This window comes from Sorex araneus, chromosome 1, assembly GCF_027595985.1.
Source record: "Sorex araneus isolate mSorAra2 chromosome 1, mSorAra2.pri, whole genome shotgun sequence".
Taxonomy (NCBI): domain Eukaryota; kingdom Metazoa; phylum Chordata; class Mammalia; order Eulipotyphla; family Soricidae; genus Sorex; species Sorex araneus.
The window spans coordinates 107,454,723-107,476,395 of NC_073302.1; the positions used below are offsets into that span (position 1 = coordinate 107,454,723).

Consider the following 21,673-nt stretch of genomic DNA (forward strand, 5'->3'; position numbering starts at 1 on the left):
TGTCAAGTTCGGAATCATGATGAGAGAAGATACTACAGAGCACCATGATTTTAAGCAGGAGAGAGTCGAAAAAACTATTTTTGGATTTTGCTTGAAATGTTCAAGAAATCCCGCCCCTCCTCTTCCCTCCGCCCTCCCAACAGATTTACTTTCTGAATTATACTTTGCTTCTGCTAACTGGCTCCAATTTGATGGACATCAGCCACAGGAAGGCAGATGTCATCGTGTGGAATTTTAGGAGGAAACAATCCTGGTACAGTGTAGACATTCAGTCTCCATGGCTGAGGAGAGCTCACCTTGGTAACCAGAGGAGTTGGATAGTTCTGGAATTCTTTGTCAAAACTCTTCACCTAAACTCAGAAAACATACATTTGGAGTTCCACATCAACACAATGCTAACTTTCGTGTTATTCTTAAATGCTTGGGGCGGAGGAAGGAGGGGAATCACCAAAGAAACAACATCAAAGTCAAGAAAAAAAATTAACTTTGCCTTAAAAAATGCAAACATAAACCCAATATAATGAACCTGAGAACCTAGGAATCCATTCTCCTTCTTGTTCTAAAATTCTGTAATGAAACGTGAATATTTTACCCATTGGCAACTCGAACGTTTTGGGGGGCGTGGGGGCCACACCTGGTGATGCTCAGGGGTTACTCTTACTGCTTTACTTAGGAATCACTCCTAGGAGTGCTTGTGGGACCATTTGGGATGTCAGGGATGGAATCCAGGTCAGTTGCATGCACAGTCAGTGCTCTACCCACTGAACTATCTCTCTGGCTCCCCTAGTTTTCTTATGTGTGCAGAAATAACTTTATCTAGACATCTTAGCTACTCAAAGCACAGATTTTTTCCAAAAGGATTATAATAACAGCTCAACAAAGTTACATAAATTGTAAACAAGTTATTCAGACTGAAAATATAAGAGATAAAATTTTAGGTTGGAGAACATGAACTGTCTGCCAAAGGGGCGTTTTCTTTGTTATTGATAGTAATTGGCACAGAAAGATAAGATGATATTTCCATCTGCATGTATTATAGTGAATGTGTGTTAGTTTCTTAATTCCTCCATCTCTGCAGCTTTGAAAGCTCAAAATAGCAAAAACAATCATATTGTGCTTTATTTTAATATTCCAGAGCTCTGAAAGGTATTTTGGTTCTTGGTGGTTCTTCATACTGCGTGTGCTCATGTGTGTAAGCATGTGTGAATGAGTGCATGTGTCGCCTCCATTCTCTATGTGTGTGCTGTAACGTGAGACACAATAACAGAGAACAAGCAATAACATAACTGGTCCTTTGACCAGAAATCCAATTGTCAGAAGGGACAATTTTCTTAAAAGAAATTCAAGAAGCACTTTCAGCACATACAAAAGCAACTAGTGGAGAAGCAGGATGGCCTGCACACTACCCAATGTGTAATATGCAGAGAAATAGACCCCAGAGCCCATTCGCGCCTGCAGGGAGAAGGGAGGGATATTGAGAGGTGGCAGGCTTGGAGCTTCAAACCTGCTGCTGGTTCTGGCTTTCAGAAGTTATATTTTTAGCAATGCCCGGTGTGTCCATTTTTGTTTCTTAGGTAAAACTGACCTACAAACCTACATAGTTGTAGAATGGATTTTTTTTAAAAAAAGAACTCCAACAGTGTTAAATGTGGTTCAAACTATCAGTTACAAATATTTTAAAAATGCTGGCCAGATAGTACAGGGCGGGCAGAGTGCTTGCCTTGCATGTCTCACGTCCCAGCTTTAACCTCTGGCTTCACATATGGTCCCTGAGCACTCTCAGGAGTGATACCAAAGTACAGGGCCAGGAGTAAGCCCTCAGCACACTCGGGTGTGGCTCAAAATTTATTAAAAGTAATAAGTTGTTGGTACTGAGGTGTAGGAAAAAACAAAACTGGTGTATTCCGGAGGAGGCCGAGTTGGAAAATTCCTTCAGACAACATGGGCTGACCTACACTTAACTACTGCACCCACACATCCTGCTGCTTCTCACAATCTGCCTGACAGCGAGACTCCCTTTCTATTTTTTATTTATTTATTTATTTATTTTTGCTTTTTGGGTCACACCCGGCGATGCACAAGGGTCACTCCTGGCTCTGCACTCAGGAATTACCCCTGGCGGTACTCAGGGGACCATATGGGATGCTGGGAATCGAACCCGGGTCGGCCGCGTGCAAGGCAAACGCCCTACCTGCTGTGCTATCGCTCCAGCCCCAAGACTCCCTTTCTAAATGAGTGTCTTTTGCAGGATTTTTTTCCTAATGGCAGAAATGGATAACAACCTAAGTTTCCATCTGTAGAATGCAGGTGAAGTCAACCACTGCATTTGCTCTAGCAAAGGAAGAGCTCTAGATCATATTATTGAATGAAAAAGACCATCCGATTGACAACCCAAGGAGTGTGGATCTGGAATATTAAACATAAAACGCACAAGTGTGTATGTACCTAGAAGCATGGAAACCTAATGGAACAGATCTAGAAGACGGACATCAAAAGGCTGAGAGCAGCGTTGCTGAAGGGAGGACAGAGCGAGGAGGTGAAAAGTTCTTTTGAAACTTTTATATACTTCACAATTAGAACATAAAACATGCTTTTTATTTGTGTATCAGGACTGGAGTGATAGCACAGTGGGTAGGGCATTTGCCTTGCACACAGCCGACCCGGGTTCGATTCCTCTGTCCCTCTCGGAGAGCCCAGCAAGCTACCGAGAGTATCCCGCCCACACGGCAGAGCCTGGCAAGCTCCCTGTGGCATATTCGATATGCCATAAACAGTAACAACAAGTCTCACAATGGAGATGTTACTGGTGCCCGCTCGAGCAAATCAATGAACACCCGGACTGACAGTGCGACAGTGCTATAGTCCATATTTTGGGAGGGGACAATGAGGACACATTTTAAAAACATTTTAAAAACAAAAGTAAGGATTACAAATGTAATCCATGAGGGGTGACACATGGATTAAGGCATTTGCCTTGCCTGCAGCCAACCGGTTTGACCATCAGCACCACACAGCCCGTCAGCACCTCCAGGAGGGACCCCTGAATCAGGAGTAATGCTGCCACCACCGAGGGTACTCCACCCCCCACCAAAGTAAAAATAATGATGAGTAAATAAAGACCATAAAAATAAACCATGTTTCTACCTTTGATAACTACAAATTAGTTCTTCTCGGCATCTCAGAGATCAAACTATCCTCCAGACATGATTTTGGCAGTGACTTTCCATGCTAAGGAGAGTAGGTCTAAGCATCCTCTCTATGTTGGGACTCCCTCTAACAGAATAGGGTTTGGGTTTCAGTGTGCAGTTGCTCCAAGACACTGCGTTCCTCATCAAGTTGGTCCAGACACTAAAATGTCTTGGTAATTGCCTTCATGTTGGTGATGCAAAATCAGCCAAATAACTCCTCCTGCCCCCAAGGTCCTCTCTCAGCCCTTGAAGCTCATGGTCCTCAATGAACTCAAGCAGCTGGAGCTTCCCTTGGGACCCTGCAGATGTGGCCAGTCTTGTGGCTTTGGTCTTGTGAAACTTTCCACGTCAAACCCAAGAGCTGTACCCAGTGCTTGTGGCCCTGCATCCGCGCCTCCTTTCCAGGTTTGTGAATCTTCCTTCATCCACTGTGCAAATCTTTTGAGAAGAGGAAGCCAACAGGAGCCTTCTATGCTTATTAGTCCCTAAATGACTGCCCCTCGGCTATAAAATTGTGGGGATTGGAATCCTTTATATTAGTTTCGCCTCTGAAAAATTCGTCTGAATGCCATCTATTTAAATATTGCAAAGAGCTGCCCAAATATAATATGAATTTATAGCTCCGTATGCTTCAGTTTCTAGACAACATGGCTGCTTTGTACTGCTCTTTGATAACCTCTTAGCCATCCCCCTCGAGTCTTTACTACCCTTCTCTTAATCCTCCTGAATTCATTTCTACTCTGGCCATTTCCATGTGTCTTTATCAGGTAGGAAATACAACCCACGAATAGTATGAAACTCATTCATCCACGCTCTCTCCATTTATCATTCCAGCATAGAGGATTCATGCCATCCAATACGGTAGCCACCAGCCATACCAAGCCATTTAAGTTAAATTTAAACAAATTTGTAGCACTGCAGCACTATCATCCCGTTGTTCATCTATTTGCTCGAGTGGGCACCAATAACGTCTCCATTGTGAGACTTGTTGTTACTGTTTCTGGCATGTCAAATACACCACAGGGAGCTTGCCAGGCTCTGCCATGTGGAGGGATATTCTCGGTAGCTTGCCACGCTCTCCAAGAGGGACAGAGGAATCAAACCCAGGTCAGCTGCGTGCAAGGCTAACACCCTACCCGCTATGCTATTGCTCCAACCTTAAATAAATTTAAGTAGCATAAATTTATTTAAATTTTTAAATAAATTTTATTATTGTTTGGGAATATAGTGACAATAGTATCAACATGTATGGTGTTGGTGCAAAAAATTACTGCCCCACCACCAAAGTGCCAAAATCTTTTTTTTTCTTTTTTTTTTTTAATTTATTTATTTTTAATTAGAGAATCACCGTGAGGGTACAGTTACAGATTTATACACTTTTGTGCTTATACTTCCCTCATACAAAGTTTGGGAACCCATCCCTTCACCAGTGCCCATTCTCCACCACCCGTAAACCCAGTGTCCCTCCCACCCTCCCCAAACCCATCTCCCCCCCACCCCACCCTGCCACTGTGGCAAGGCATTCCCTTCTGTTTTCTCTCTCTAATTAGCTGTTGTGGTTTGCAATAAAGGTGTTGAGTGGCCGCTGTGCTCAGTCTCTAGCCCTCATTCAGCCCGCAACTCCCTTCCCCCACATGGCCTTCGACTACAATGTAGTTGGTGATCGCTTCTCTGAGTTGACCTTTCCCCGGAACGTGAGGCCAGCCTCGAAGCCATGGAGTCAACCTCCTGGTACTTATTTCTACAGTTCTTGGGTGTTAGTCTCCCACTCTGTTATTCTATATACCATAGATGAGTGCAATCTTTCTATGTCTGTCTCTCTCTTTCTGACTCATTTCACTCAGCATGAAACTTTTCATGCCCATCCACTTGACTACAAAATTCTTGACCTCCTTTTTTCTAACAGCTGCATAGTATTCCATTGTATAGATGTACCAAAGTTTCCTCAACCAGTCATCCGTTCTGGGGCATTCGGGTTTTTTCCAGATTCTGGCTATTGTAAACAGTGCTGCGATGAACATACATGTGCAGATGTTGTTTCGATTGTACTTTTTTGCCTCTCTGGGATATATTCCCAGCAGTGGTATTGCTGGGTCAAATGGGAATTCAATATCTAATTTTTTGAGAGTCGTCCAAATTGTTTTCCAGAAGGGCTGAACCAGTCGGCATTCCCACCAGCAGTGAAGAAGGGTCCCTTTCTCCCCACATCCTCTCCAACAGCGGTTGCTTTTGTTCTTTTGGATGTGTGCTAGTCTCTGTGGTGTGAGGTGGTATCTCAAAGTTGTTTTGATCTGCATCTCTCTGATGATTAGTGATGCAGAGCACAAAGTGCCAAAATCTTAATGCATTTATTTTAGGGGAGGACATCACAAATGATGCTCAGGGGTTCGTGGTCCCCTCCTGGTCATTTTTAAGTAACTGACCAAATGCCCAGAATGTGGTATTGCTGAGCCCCTGAAGCAGCATGAATTTAAAATTTAGTACCTCATTCTCACTAACTGATGCTTGATTTTAATGTTTAATAACCAAATATAGCTGGTATAAATGGCAGAGGTCCCAAACACAGACTTACTGTCCTCTTTCAGGAAAAAACAAAAAAGATCAAGCAAATAAACAGAAAATGCCCCCAACTGCAGCCAAGGTCATGGTCACGATCCCCTCACTACCCCAGTGCCCCTAATAAAGTTGCTACCACATTTGTGCTCTGTGAAGCACTGCACTACGGTACAGATGTTTACAACATTGCAGGAAATCCTGGTGAACAATCGAGATCTAGGAATTTTAGCCATAGGAGTGTCCAGCCCTTTGGGAGAAGTCAAACTCTGATAGCAAGAAAAAGTCAACTCTTGGGGAAGAAGAAAATACACCAATTAGTGATGAATGAAGCAACAAACAAATTCCCTGCATCTGGAATTGAACAAACCAATTTTTCCCCAGGATGATATCCTCTTCGAATCTTTACAGTTCTGTTCAACAATGCAAGAATAACCCTTTCATAAACTTCCTATGCCCTCAGTGGGTGGTGACATTCTTTTTAAGATTCTGTAATACTCTTAACTAGATTTTTTAGAGTTATTTTGTTGTAAAGACATTTATGAAGTTACCAATCTGTTCATTCTCATTTAAGTCTAAAGTTTGCAAAGCCTGGACCAACAGGAACATAAAACGCTTCCAAGTCTCTTCAAGCTCCGAATGAAGAGCTGATCTTACATCTTCCAAGGATGACAAGCAGACAGTCTCATGTCCCCAAGGAATCTGCCTGAAATCGTCCCCTCCCGGTAGTCATCTGTTCCGCTCAACCACTACCTTTACAACTGTACACACACCACTGAATTCTAATCACCTACGTACTTGCCTCTCCATCCTGTGCTGCTGGGAGCTCCCGGCAAAGTGACCAACTCTGATTTGTATTCTCGGCACCCAGCATTGTGTCTGACACAGAAAGTGCTCAATAAATCTGTACTGAACCAAGTTGAGAAAACGATGCTCAAAGCTGTAAATCTGCTCTTCATTCTAACACTGAGTAGAATTTACAGTCGAGGCATTTGAGTTATCTGTGCAATCTATTTTGTTATCACCTACCTTTAATTAGCAGACATTTGAAATGTCAGCCAGAGTTATTAGCAGCCCTGACTCAGCTGGTTACTGGGGGGTCTACAGTGCCAGGCACAGACCCGGGGATCCCCTATGACCGTCCGCCCTCTGAGCCATTTCAGCCCCGCTTTCTTGATTACAGTAGTTTCCCAATTTCTGGGGGATAAAAAAATATTTATCTGGGCCTAAACATACAAATGCCATTACTAAGTAAAATAAATAAAATTGCTTAATTTGAAATCTTTTCTGTTTGCTTTTGGGACACCCCCAGTGGTTCTCAGGGCTTATTCTTGGCTATGTGCTCAGGGATCACTTCTGGTAGTGCTAAGGATCAACTATGGAGCCAGGGATCGAACCTGGGTCAGCTGTGTGTAAGGCAAGTCCTTTACCAGCTATACTATCTCTCCACCCCCCACACCTGAATTCTTTATCAATATACACAAAAAAAACTAAAAAAAAGATAATTCAATTCAACAAGTTAGACAATGAACGGTACTGTCAATATTGAAAACTTGTATTAAACAGCACTTTCCGAATATTTCTGAGGAAATGTCAAATACTTTCTGTTCCTAAGTAACTTGCTTCTAGAAAATGAGCAAGCTTCCAGTTTCCAAAAGAAAAATCAAATAAGTCACGTAGCTCTGAAAGATCATTAGTTCATATGCATGCACTTTTTAAAACCAAAATTTTAATAATTTAGATTTTAAACACTGGCATGAGCCTTTGCGATTTTAGAATCAATTACTCAGGGATGAATGCAAGTTGTGAAAATCAGAATTTCCTGACCAGGAAAGGAATAGTGCTTTTTAACGCTAATGATAGAAACAAAGTCAACTGAACTTATCCCAAACCCACCCCGCACCCCAGCCTGACTTGGAAACCTTATGACTTTTCTGGTTTACATCTACTCCTGTGATAGCCATAAAACAGCAAATTGCATAACACTGTGTTGAAAAACAGAATAAACACTACTTCTGAAACACTGAGGGATTTGTAGAACAATTTAATGATCCGTCTTTATTTAGATGAATGCCCAAGAGATCATGTTGGTACAGACTTAGAATTTTCAAACACTGATACGTGATGATTACATCTAATGTAAATTACTGATATTCATGATTAGTCCAATTATTCAGGCAACATCTGTTCAGCTGTACATATTATTCCTGGCATACTCGTCCCCCTTCCTTTTTTTCCTTCTCTGGCATAATGTTGAATCATTTCCTTTCTTAGTTCTCCTTTAACAAGCGGCACGGGAGGAAACAATGAAATGAGAGAAAATCCAGACTGACTGTAACTTCAAATTTTATGGAGTTCCTTTAGAAAATAAAATGACCAAGGACATTCAGACTATTGGTTAAATTAAGGCTGTACTGAGTACAGGCGTTAGTCTAATAGATTTAAATTATTTCAATGTTTGTGACTTCAAATTGAATTAATCTACAACTTTCAATGAGCTCAATTATTACATAATAGTTATTTCATTAATTTAGGCCGTGTGCTAGGGATTATCAAAGATTAGAAATGAAGAGATTTGATGCTGAGTTTAGGCTTCGTGGCTCCCAAGCCTCCATCAGCCTCAGAATCTTGTGGGCTTATAAAGCTTGGTGGCTCGGGAGAAGTCTCCTTAAAGTTTCTGGATCAGGGGCTGGAGCAATAGCACAGTGGGTAGGGCGTTTACCTTGTATGGGGCCGACCCGGGTTCTAATCCCAGCATCCCATATGGTCCCCTGAGCACCGCCAGGGGTAATTCCTGAGTGAAGAGCCAGGAGTAACCCCTGTGCATCACCGGGTGTGACCCAAAAACAAAACAAAAGAAAAGTTTCTGGATCAGCAGGTCTGGGCTGAGGCTCAAGAACGTACATTTTTAAAAATCGGGTTAATGACGCCACTGCCAGTGGGGAGGACTGGGGCGGTCTGAGGACCACACTCTGAGAGCCACAGTTCTAGACTGCAACGGCATCCCAGCACACTTTACAGTACCCCATTGAGATGGAACCCTATCAGGGCCCAGAGTGTCCTATCAGTTGCCTCCACCCACCCCTGCCTCCCAGTGCCAAGAGGCCACCGTTGAACATTTCCTGTAAACGCCTCCTGTAGTAACTCTTGTTTTCTCGCAGTACTTAGGGAGCCTCTGATCTGGGAAGTGAAACCGATCACAGCCCTTCTCGGTGGACTTTCCTCGAAGCTAAAATGTTTGCTCCTTCTTGTCTCCTACATGACGGGATTTTTAAGTGAAATGAAGTGGAACCAGGAAGGCAAGTAAAACTGTTCCAAACCCCCTGGCATCCCAAGGAGCCTTTCTACCAGAGACTCTGTATCACTGTATCATGATGCAAGAGAACTAGACACAGAGAAGACTTGTCTCTCCCCAGAGACAGTCTCTGCACTGGCCCCAACCCATGCTCTACCAGTGTGGACGGGGGTGGGGGGGCCCGGGGGGAGAATGTGTGCTCACTCCCAAGAAACCAAGTATCCAATCGTCTGCCCCAAATCATTTCTTCAACATCTTCCCTTTTCAGCGCAAGATCGATGACTTTAAGTGGCCATGAACCTGTCCGTGTTTTCAGACTACATGGGCATATCGATGCTAAGCTTTTTGGAAAAAAAAAAAAAGAGCAATCAGATGGTGAACCCCTGACCTCTCCCCCGCCCCCCCCCACCACCCCAGACCACAAAAATTAATTAACTGGAGAATCAAGATCATGAGAATCACATTCTACATCAAATCCAAGTCGTTGAAAATAGCAGAGCTGGCAACAATGGATTACCGAGAGTCGAGAGTCGGTTAATGTGTAACATCATGGTCTTACCTATGCACACTAGATCCATAAAACCATACATTCCATAGCAGATTTGGAAAAGGATGTCCTTCCTCTGCCACACTGCATAGGGGCTGAAGGCTGACCAGAGGAGCCAGGTCACACTCGCTATTAAGAACAGGGATCCTAGGATTACAGCCACCATCTGAACTTTCTCAACCAGTGTTATAGAAATGCTTTGCCACTAAAAGAAAAACAGAGGCATGTAAGAAAAGGTGCTGTGTAGAATTTAAAAAGAAAGAAGAAAACATTTTCAGCCCCATGTGTCTCTTCATTAGACCCTTTTCAATCTGATCATCCCCAAGTAGATCACCCCATTTCATCCAGGCTGTATGCAGAAAAACAGACAAGCAGATAAAGATTAATGAATTGCCTTAACTTCGTTATTTTTTAGTAATTCAGCATTATGTTCATTTCATCTAACTTTATACCAGATAACAGCACTGAGTGTGAATGGCTGAGAAATATTTAGTACCTGGGAATTTCATTATTATCTCTCACACACGCGTGAAATTAAATACACTCTGGCAAGACGTGCTGAGAACAGAAGAAGCCTCTGTTTGGAAATTGAGTTTATTCTAACACATTTGGCTATTGCACAGGGGGAGAAAAAGCAACTGTCTCTTGTTTTTATGGGAAAATGTAGAAAAATTAGTTACATAAAGCAGAAAAAGTCATTAGGCAACACATTATATAATTCTAAAGGAATGATAAAATTGTAGATTATCTGTTATTGGTACATCTCATCTATGGAGATATCACTAACTTAATTATCTAAAGGGAAATCCACGAAATAATTTTTAGTCCAGACTCAGAATTTGTATGCAAAGTGAGAATATTTGAATGTCACAATCTTAGCACACACAACTCAAGGGGGTGTCTTTAAATATCAATATTTGGGTATAATTGGGTGTCCTGAGTATCAATATTGAGAGAATTTACAGTATAAAATGATAAAAAATCTTTCAAGAGTGTTATCGGCTAAAGAAAATTAATTAGTCATGTTCTCACTTTTGCATAATTGGGCCAGAAACAAAGCTAGAATTGCTAATATCTGCCAGCAAACAATGAAACAGTCTGCACGATCTCATTCCGAGAGGAAGAGTTCCTTCTGACTGTTGAGACATATGGCATACCAGAAGCATTCCTAAACAATTTAAAGAGCTTTGACAAACAAATGAGCTTCAATCACCAGGGACCAATGGATCAGTCTGGAACTTCCTCAAACTCTTCACTTACCTTGAGTCTGAATCTTGGCATCCCCCAGTGGCCAAGCTGCCATTTCCTTAACCTCCCTCACTGTCTGATCACCAGAGAGTCACATGCCTGCTTTCAATAAGCCTTTGACCTTGTGTAGCCATGACTACTGCTTGATTCTACATTTGCTAAAATATTAACTTTCCAAATTCACTGGAACTATCTCATTCTCTTAAGTCATCTATACTCTTTTTCAAGGACAGAACCAAATGACAACATTGGGTGGAACTCTATAAGAGAATTGCTTCAAGTCATTGAATTGTGAAGGTTCATTGACTGAGACATAAAATGGGTCTTGCTCTTACAATGCTGGAGGAATCATGATTAAACAAGTCAGTTTTAAGTCAGTATTATTTTCCATTACAAAGGAAGTAATGCCGTATTTCAAACATGCCTTCAAATTTGTTTCCGGTTTGTCTTGTTAACTTCCTGACATCAGTTGAGCATGTCAACTTCAAACAATTTGAGTCAGCATTGAAAGCCATCTTAAATTTTCCTTTAGGTCTTTTTAAAGTTTATGTTAGATACAATATGGTCAGCAGTACAGAAAATGACATCCAATGAACAGCCAGCAAAGCCAATGCCTTGTCTGTGATTATCCCGAGGGAGTTTCAGAGTGGGAAATAGAGGCACGAGAAAGATAGCGAGTTCTCTGCTCTCCAGCTTGGCCCACCAAGACCTTCCTGTTGAAGTACAGTGAAGGCAAGACTGGTCTAAGTGAGCAAAGCGCTTACATACGTGGTGAGGACCCTCTAGTGCTGCCAAGCCATCACTCTGCATCTAGTGAGGGAGTTGGTCCCCCCACACACACCACCCAGTGTTTCCTCAGGTTTCTTAGCTCTGCAGAACAAGGAGAGTTGGTCTGAACTTCGGCTCAGGTTTCCAGGGTTTTGCCTACTCTCCCAGGAGGGAATTCTAAAAGACAACTAGGGAAGCACAGAAACATTACTAAAGTGGGAAGGGAAAAATGCTTGAGAGAACACAGGCTCCTGCAGACAGGAAAAAGAACTCGCAACATAAAGCAAAGGAACAAACCCCAAGTCAGGTTGTGGGTGACTCCAGAAATGGACAGCATGTTTGTTTTTGCAAAGTTGGTTTTATAGACATTTTCTCAAGTCGCCTTGGCCTGGAGGTTTCTTCTGCAAGTAATAAGTAGTTCCTCAACTACAATGCCCCAAAGGGGAGAGAGAGAGAGAGAGAGAGAGAGAGAGAGAGAGAGAGAGAGAGAGAGAGAGAGGGAGGGAGGGAGGGAGGGAGGGAGGGAGGGAGGGAGGGAGGGAGGGAGGGAGGGAGGGAGGAGGGAGAGAGGAAATTGTCTGCCATAGAGGCAAGGGGTGTTTAGTATACAGTTTGCTGCAGGTTGACTTCAGGTTGACCTTGAGACCACTCAATACTTTCGGACTAGCCTGGCAAGCTCTCCGTGGCATATTCAATATGCCGAATACAGTAACAATGATGGGTCTCATTCTACTGACCCTGAAAGAGCCTCCAATGCGGCACCACTGGGAAGACCTAGTAAAGAGTGACTGGTAAAATCTCAGGATGGATGAAGACGTTACTGGCAAACTGATGATCAACGGGATGACAGTGATAGAGTGATAAAGTGATACAGAGGCAAGGGGAGAGGTGGGAGGGATACTGGGGACACTGGTGGTGGGAAATGTGCACTGGTGAAGGGGTAGGCTGTGTGGACTGATCACTGCATGACTGAAACTCAAACAGGAAAGCTTTGTAGGTGTAGCTCAGCTCAGTGATTAAAAAAAGAAGAAGAAGAAGTTGCTCGTGTTTAGTCAAGGGAAAGGGTCTTCTTTCACAGCCTTTTGTTCCTGCTATTCTCCGTTGGGCCCCTGCTTAGACTCGAATAAGCATTCAGAGTCTCAGACCTCAGGTGCCAGAACCACTTCCACAGGGGTTCAGCCCTGGGGTGTGGCTGGCATCCTTACTCAGAGCCTGGGGTAGAAGAACGTACTCCATTTTCATATCGTATCTTGATTCAAATAGTCCCTGAAACTGACTGCCCAGGGGTGGAAGGGTGGCCCACCAAGCTGCCGATCTGCCTGCCTAACTATCAGTCTATCGCTACCATAAGCAGTTCTCATTATCAGTTTATTCATCTCATCCAGATTTTTTTAAAGCATATTTTAAGTCTATCAGGGAAAAGAATCCCACATTGAGTGTGTGCATGCTTCGCCCTCCACTGAGTGAGCCACACATTTCAGAGTGCATGTGCCTGTTGCTGTATGTGCAGCACAGGAGGGAAGGCACACTGCAGTGCTTCAGTGAGCATCAGCACTGCATATGGTCCCCTGGTCCCTGAGCACCCAGTCAGGGTTCAGCCTTGAATGCCACCAGGTGTATTCAAGAAATACAAGAAAACAAAAAGCCAAAAACCAAAAACCAGCACGTGCCCAAACCCAAGCTAGAGAAGCCTTGAGTAATCACAGGTAAGAGATGAGAATTCATGAATGGGCTTCACTGACACATATTCTTTCGTCAAGAAATTTAATTTTAAATTCTAGATTCCTTACTTAAATTTAGTGGATCTAAGTGAGGACACAGAATATGAAATAATGGATGATATTCAGCTTCAGTTAGACTTGCTAACGAGCTGGTCCCAGGCTCTGCGCCTGGTAGTTAAGAAACTATATGGCGGCCCTCATCAATGTGGCCAGGCCCTACAGAAGCTGGTTTGGGTGACCGGTGGGGTCAGTAAGATGCTGTCTCTGCTGTGTCCTGGAAACAGGAAACTGTTCTGGATCATGTCCTGGAGTTCAATGGCTACGACAGAAGGAAGGCCGTACAGCACATGATGGGGAAGAGATGGCTTTAGGCTTACTCGGAATAAGAAATCCTGATGCCTCATACTTATTTGGGTGGAATCAAATTTAGAATGGCTTAAAACACAAATATCTGGGATTTTGGAATTAATGTACTGAAAACTATGTCAGGAAGCAAAAAGAACAACTCTTGATTAAAATACACTAGGACGTGTACTGTTAACTTAGAGATTACTTTTTGTTATGGATATATAAAATCATTTTAGCTTTTTCAGGCTTGTTCTAAAAAGACAAAACACTGACCATCTATCATCATAGATGGTCATCTATCACATATTATACGGAGCTCATCGTTCCCTAAAATTTCTGGCATTAGATTACCCTGCCGAGGGTACAAATGTTCAAATGTGTCTGAACGTGCATAGGTAACCCTAAAAATTAGTATCATTTCTCTGAATAGCTCATGAGGACAAGCCATTATTGAAACCAAAATTATTAAAGTGATTATGGGCGCTGGGATTTCCCTTTGGGCTAATATCATTTTGGTAATTTCTTTGCCCACTGTACACCCTGCTGGCTCTCACTTTTACCATCCTATGCAATAAGAGGCTGCTTCACATCCTTCCCGTAGAAGAAAGATGCTGTTTTCCACAGCCAGGAAGTCCCCACCTGGCGTCTGTCCTTGCCCTAGTAGGTGTTTGTAGCTAATGGGCTCAGCCTCAGGGAGCTGTGTTAATGGGCCATTAGCTTGGGCAATAGAAACAGAAGATGAGTCTCCAGGTCCTGCATTCTCCAACCCAGGGGGACCCAGGGCCTGGATTTCAGTTTGTAAAACAGCCTGGACTTTGAACAAAATTTGTCAACTGCTGAACATACTTTTCTCCTCTAAAACTTGATTCAATTATTCCATTTAAAATGGAAAGATCTTATCAGAGTATGGTGTGCTATGACAACAATCCATTTGGCTGTAAAATACTTGCTATTCCTTTATTTCTTTTCACAACAGTTGAGTAGATGTGACCCTCATTATATATGCTGGAAAGTCCTTCAGTTTTATACTAATTATTGGACCCGCTGTTTCTAGCAAAAGTGGGACCCACTGGCTCTTTTTCTAGAATCTAATAACCACAGCCTGAGTTTATGTAGAGCCAGGCAGCTTTCTAAGTACATATCAGCTCATTTAATCCTCACAACTCAATGAGGAATCTGCTATTAATATCCCCATTTTACAGGTAAGTGAATAGAGGCGAGGTGGTCATATCATTGACCCAAAGTTATTTGTTTCAGACTAAAGTGAATATATCCACCTAGGCAGTCTAGGGCCTTAGTACTTTCATCCTTGGAGAGCTTCGTATAATAATTTTGGGGAACTCTGGTAACAATTGCATATGCTATGCTCGTCTTGCCAGTATCAAGTCAATTTTCCTGGTAAAAGTTTGAAGTCTTCCTTCTCTGGTCCACTCAAATATGGCTCCTGCTGGACTTCTAGTTAAGACTCCGTGACTCCTGGCCTGCTCCTCTTGTGTATTCAGAGCCGATAGTCCCTGTGAAAGGAGAGCAACGATACCGAACAGGACCTCGGATCCCTGGAAGTTTCTCCTAGCACATGACATGGAGCTGTTGCAGGGAAGCAAGAGGACAGGGCTGGGAAGGATGACAGAGGCGGGGCGGGGGGGGGGGGGAGAGAAAAGGAGGAGAGAGAAGAGAAACAAGGAAAGTGAAAGGGACACCCTCGAGGCAGCTTCATCTCATCTATCTCATTCTGCCACAGGTGTTTGGCTTTGCTCTCTCTGGTCTCCGCTCCCTTTCAGCACAGTCCTCCCTCGGCATGCAGTGCGGATGCTCCTTTTCCTCTCGGTGAAACTGCACACTCATCCATCCCTGCCTCCACAGACTCCCTCCTCTCCGCAGGAGCCCACCAACTCTAGTTCACCATTCTTCCTCACTTAGATCTTGGAAAGTGTTTTGGTCTGCGGTCCTTGGACGACAGATGTTGAGTCAGACCCAGCCTCTGACATTCACCAAACACTGGCAAATGCCTGAGCTCCCTCAGGCCCCAACTCCAGGCGCCAATCATGTATCTGAGCACCGGACCCTCATCCATCGGGATAAAATGCCTGGCTTTGGCCCTACAGTCCCTTTGATGTAGGCAGATAGGGAAGGCCCCTCCCCAGGCAATGGCAAAAGCCAACCTTGCAGGAAACAGGAAAAACAGGATCTAAGACCTGCAAAGACCCTCACCCATCTACAGCAACAGACCCTGAAGAAGCTCCTGAAGAAACAAAAGACCAGGAAAGGAATTTCAAAGACCATCACCACTCCCAACCCCCCTGCAATGGACTTTGACCTAGGTAGAAGCCCCACGTTGAGCAGATTGGAGAAACCCTATAAAGGCTACCTTGGACAAAGGAAACCTGAGCCCATATGCTGCTTCTGCCCATGTGCCCAGGCACATGTGTCGCCTGCATCTCCCCTCTTGAAATGTGGACTTTCATGCTTCCCTGTCTAATGCTGGGCTGTGTGTAGGGGCTCTCTCTGCCCTTGGAGAAGCCTGGTTCTCTCTTGAGCACGTTACTCTCCACACTCTCCCACTTTCTCTCCCTCATTCCCTTCAAAACCACAAAAGAAAATCTGTTTTACTTCACTGCTTGTCTACTCCTGAAATTCCTTTCTGTGAGGCGAGGCAAGAACCCAGTAACCCTGGGTCCTGGGTGGCAAAGGCGGATGGGGAGAAAGTGACCGTCTTTCTCCTCCCCACTTCAAGTGAGTCACCAGTGGGGCCCAGTGAATCATGTTGTGTTGAGAAAAGATGCTCTCAACTCAGAACTCTGTTCCCAGAACCCAGGTCCTTCCCCAAATGCTGTTTTCTGCCTCTCTGTCTGCTTTCCTCTGTGTCCACTTTTGTGTTTTCCTCTGTGTCCACTTGAATCAAGACCTACACTTGAAAGCAAAATGAATTGCGGAGACCGGCACCTGTTCAAAAGGTAGTTGATACGGATATGTGGTCAGAACATGCAAAATGTGTCCAGTTCAGCAGAGAGCTAGGAAGTGCCTTCCTCATGGCTTCCTCACGCATTTCTTGAGTCTTTCCTGCAGTTTGTGGCATTAGAGTTAACCCCCACAAACACAATTTCAAGGAGTTTCTTTCTCTTTCACTTAAGTGACTAGGAAGGGATAAAATAAGTCATACGAGAAATTATTTTTCAATTCTCATTATACAAAATTGTTGACATGCACTGCACTTAAGAAAACATGTCTGTGGCCAAAATGGAGAGTCCTTTTATGTGAGGAGCATGGTGGTGTGACTTTCTTTCTAAGAAATTAGATTAAGTAACCCAATCACTACCAGGGTCTACTGAGAAAATATGGCAAAATTCATTACCCTTATCAACATTTGGCCAACACTGATTTATTTCTGTCTTCAGAGGGAAAAAAAATGGAATAAAAGCAAGGGATTTTTTCCAGGCCACAAAGGGATGGAGAATGTCCCCCTTACATAAATCACTTTCACCCAGAAAGATCAGAACTTGAAAAAGCAATCACTCCATCAGACCTCTGGGAAGCTCCTTAGAAAGATGGACCTGTCATTTCATTTTCTGAAAGAGTTAATGCACCTTCTCAATTCAGAACTCAATTTCCTCCCTACAGTAACACATACTTCTACGGAACAAGGCTGAACTCAGAGAAAGTAGATCCCTTTGGAGCACATTCGACCATTCAGTCTGCAGTAAAGTTTCATCCTTGCTTGTATAATGCAGCCCAGATCTGAAGATGAGGACATGACAGCTGGGGTTACTTACCAGTATCACGGGAAAAAACAGCTGTTCTTAAGAACTGTCCTCTTTGAAAAAAATGAATTTAGCTAAAACCTATTTTCAATCATCTTTAGATGGTATTTAAATGGGACCATTGAAGTTGGGATTGAAATGCTGGCAGAAATATCTCAATGTGTAATCAATTTGATGTGCAGATATGAGGCTCAGTTGGTTATATGCCTATCCTTTTACAGCTGTATTTATAGGCTACATATTAAAAGAAATTTCATGGTTTGGTATAAGTCTTCTCTACTGAAAAGAGCATATGCATAAACTTATCAGAGCTGAAATAAAAGTTGAACAAAAGGAAATTCCTATTCCTAAGAAAGGTGAAATTTATAAACGTCCAAGAGAAAGTTCATTGGAAAACATGGAATTGTTTCTTTTTAAACTAATAAAAATAAATAAAATTTCAGCAAGACTAATGAAGAAATAAAAGAAGGGATGTGATGACCAATTTTAGAGGTGAAAAGTGTAGTATGTGATTAGTCATTGTCACTGTCACTGTCATCCCATTGCTCATCGGTTTGTTCAAGCAGGCACCAGTAACATCTCTCATTGAGAGACTTATTGCTACTGATTTTGTTATGTGATTAGTAATATCAACTTTATGCCAACTGATTCAATTACACTGGGTTAATAGGCAACTTCCTTGAAAAATGTAACTAACCAATACTGACTGAAGAAAAAGTAGGATGTCAGAATTTATCTCCATATAACATAAATTGAATTTTCCATCAAAAGCTCCCAAAGTAACAAATGCTGCCAGTACTAGATGATTTCACAGGAGAATTGTAGCAATAATGTAGAAAAATATCAACTTTACATAAATACTTTGAGAAAGTATTTATTTCAGAAAGATCTATCACATCTTCCAGAAAGGCAATGGAGAGGATTATTCATGACTTCTACTTGGATCTCTTTGACAGCCATGTCCACCTGTCCACATACCAAATTCCGCAGGATAGATATGTCATTCCCAACATCCTCCCTTCTGAAATCCGACATGCCATTTTGTTGGTAAAGACGCGTAGGGCACCTGGTCCGGACAAGGTCAGACCTGAACACCTGAAGAATCTGCTGCCAGTACTCATCAATGCACTGGCTCAGCTCTTTACACTCTACCTGTCTCAATGCAAGGTTCTGTCTCAGTGGAAAAACAGTAGGACCATTCTGTTGTACAAGGGAGACATCCACAACATCGGCAACTATTGCCCAATCTGCCTGCTGTCTGTCGAATACAAGTTGTTGACTCATGTCATCCTGAATAGAATAGACAGAACACTAGACTAAGGACAACCATGCGAGCAAGCCGAGCTCCAAAAGGGATTCAGCATGATAGACCATATCCACACAGTGACCAAACTCATTGAGGTGTCACAAGAGTTCAAGATGCTGCTCTGTCTAATGTTCATCAACTTAAACAAGGCCTTCGATTCTGTTGAGATTGAAGCAGTCATCGAAGCCCTAGTCAAACAGGGCGTTCAAACTCATTATATCAAAATCCTCCTCGAGCTGTACTGTGGATTCACCACCAGGATCTCACTATTCTACAAGGAAGTTATCATTGATGTAAAGAGAGAGGTGCGGCAGGGTGCCACTCTCTCTTTAGTGCCACCCTCGAGAACATCATGCTATGACTGGTACGGGAAGGAATGGGAGTGAAGATAGACGGTCGGTAATTACACCACCTCTATTTTGCTGATGACATCATTCTCACAATGCCAAACATTAGCCAAGCAGCACAAACGCTGGCCGACTTCGACCACGAGTGTGGAAAGGTCGGATTGCAGCTGAATTTCAACAAGACAATGCTCAGGAAAAATGAACTAGTCCCTGAAGCTCCATTTGCTCTCAATGGAACGAACATCCAAATGCAGCAGCTATGTGTACCTGGGTCGAGAAATCAACATGAGGAATGACTTGGCGCCAGAACTGCGCAGGAGGAAGAGAGCAGCGTGGAATGCCTTCAAGAGCGTTGAAGAAGTGGTTAAGAGGACGAAGAACCTCCGACTCCGGGCACATCTTTTAATTCCACCATTCTTCCTGCACTAACATATGCCTCAGAGACCTGGGCCCTACAAAAACAGGATGAGAACGCTATTAGAGTATCCCAAAGAGGAATCGAAAGAGCTATGCTAGGAGTATCACATCTCACTCAAGTGAGAGAAGGAATCCGCAGTTCTGACCTCCGTCGACAGTCAAAAATCAGGGACACTGTCTTGTTTGCCAAGGTATCAGAAATCAGACGGGCCAGTCATGTAATGTGATTCAGAGACGACCGTTGGACTAGAGCTGTTACAGACTGGATTCCACGGGACATCAGAAGACCTCGTGGCCACCCACCAACTAGATGGTCAGATTTCTTTGTCAAATCCATGAATGAATGATTTGAGACTCTTCCTGTTCCTGGAGCAAGCAGATATCATTGGGCTGCCCTAGCTCGCGACAGGGACAAATGGAGACGTTACTGGTGCCAGCTTGAGCAAATCGAAGATCAACGGGACGACAGGTGATACAAGTGATACTTTCAGAAAATAAACAAAAATATTCCCTAACTCATTTTATGAGATCAACAAAACTTTGACACCAAAACTCTGCAAACACATTTCAAGAAAAATTCCAGATCAATACTTGGAACATAGATTTTAAAAATCCTGCACAAATTATTGACAAATTATCTCTAGTACTATAGAATACTGAAGTAAAGTGAGTGAAGTTTATCTCAGGAATAAAATTCAGCTACCACTGTAGCTGACCATAACAACAAATTAAAAATGAAAAAGATTCTTCAACATAAGTATCAAAATTATATGACAAAGATCCATCCATGATCAAAACTAGGAACAGAACAACTTAACTAAGGACAGTTTTAAAAAATGCTTAAAATTGGGCCCATACTTGATGGTGAAGAAAACACGTTTCCATTCAAAGACCAAAAATTAAGCAAACTAATCTACCACCGATATTTCCATTCAACATTAAGCTGTGTTCTATTCATTAAGGAAAGAAGGAAAAGAAAAAGGGAGGGAGTGAAGGGATGAAAAGAGGAAGGCAGAAAGGGAGGAAGAGAGAAAAAGAATAAAAACAGAAAAGCTGGTAGGAAAGATGAAAGGAAGAAAGAATTGTAAAGTAAAAAATGCCTCCATTTGAAGTTCATGACTATTTAGTAAATCTTAGGGAATCTATAGAAAAATCAAATAAATGGGGCCAGGGTGTACAACAAGTATAATGCTTACCTTGCATGTGGTTGACCCAGTTTCTATCCCCAGCACCCTATATTGTCCTCCAAGCCCATTAGGAATCATCCCTGAGTAAAGAATTAGGAGTAAGCCCTAATTACTGTCAGGTAAGGCCCCCAAACAAAACAAAAAACCAACCAAACAAAAAAAATCAAATAGAATTAAGAAGTTAATTTAGCAAAGCCTTGAAGAAAAGATCAATACAAATCAATTGCATTTTAAATATCAGCAGAAGATAAAATTACAAAATAAATACATTAAAAATTCATGAATCACAAACTATATAGGACTGACTTGTTTTCATTGATTTACATATTCCTGCTATTAAAAATTAAAGAAAACTCAAATGGCACTTTTATGTTAGCCCCCTTGATTTAGAATTGGTTAGAAAACCATCCTCCTTAAATTTAACTTCTAAAGTTGAGATGGAAGAAAACAGGAGCCATCAGTTTAGAATGATCATCATCCAGCTGATCGAATTAAATTGCCTAGAACTGGATTGTTCTCAAGAGAAAAGCAGAGAGGTTTAGGAGCAACTCAGAGCAATATTGTGAGAATGTTATGTTATTACACAAGAATCAGAACAGCAAGAGAAACATTCTTCCAATCACCCCATGACAGAATTTTATTGTTTGTCCTGGGCCCCACAACCTACAACCCACCATTCCTAAAAATATACCTTCCAGCTCTGTTTCTCTATGCCAACTCCTTTATGTGACCACAAAGATAAATAGTTGCCTTGTCATTATAAGTCCATCATCTCCCAACCTACCCACTTGTTTCCAATAAAGTTCGTTCTCAACAGGTCAAAAGTTGTAAAAATGCTTTCTTCCAGAAATCTAGAATTCCAAGATTTAACCAGCCATGTCCCGGAGCTGTGGAGATGTGCTTGGCATAGTTAGAAGCTCACAAGGAAGAAACTCAGCACCCCAGAGTGAGGAGGCTGGTGGGTGTGTATGTAACGGGTGTATATGTGCC

The 21,673-nt window shown here is 42.6% G+C and overlaps 1 protein-coding gene across 1 annotated transcript in view; it reads right to left on the reverse strand.

The window, feature by feature from the left end:
• The window catches only part of MARCHF11 (membrane associated ring-CH-type finger 11), a 138,568-nt gene that overhangs the window by 20,712 nt on the left and 96,183 nt on the right, over positions 1-21,673 (reverse strand). Inside the window, exon 3 of the mRNA XM_055140727.1 lies at positions 9,596-9,788. Coding sequence (XP_054996702.1) covers positions 9,596-9,788 — 193 coding nt within the window. The remainder of the gene's footprint in view (positions 1-9,595; positions 9,789-21,673) is intronic.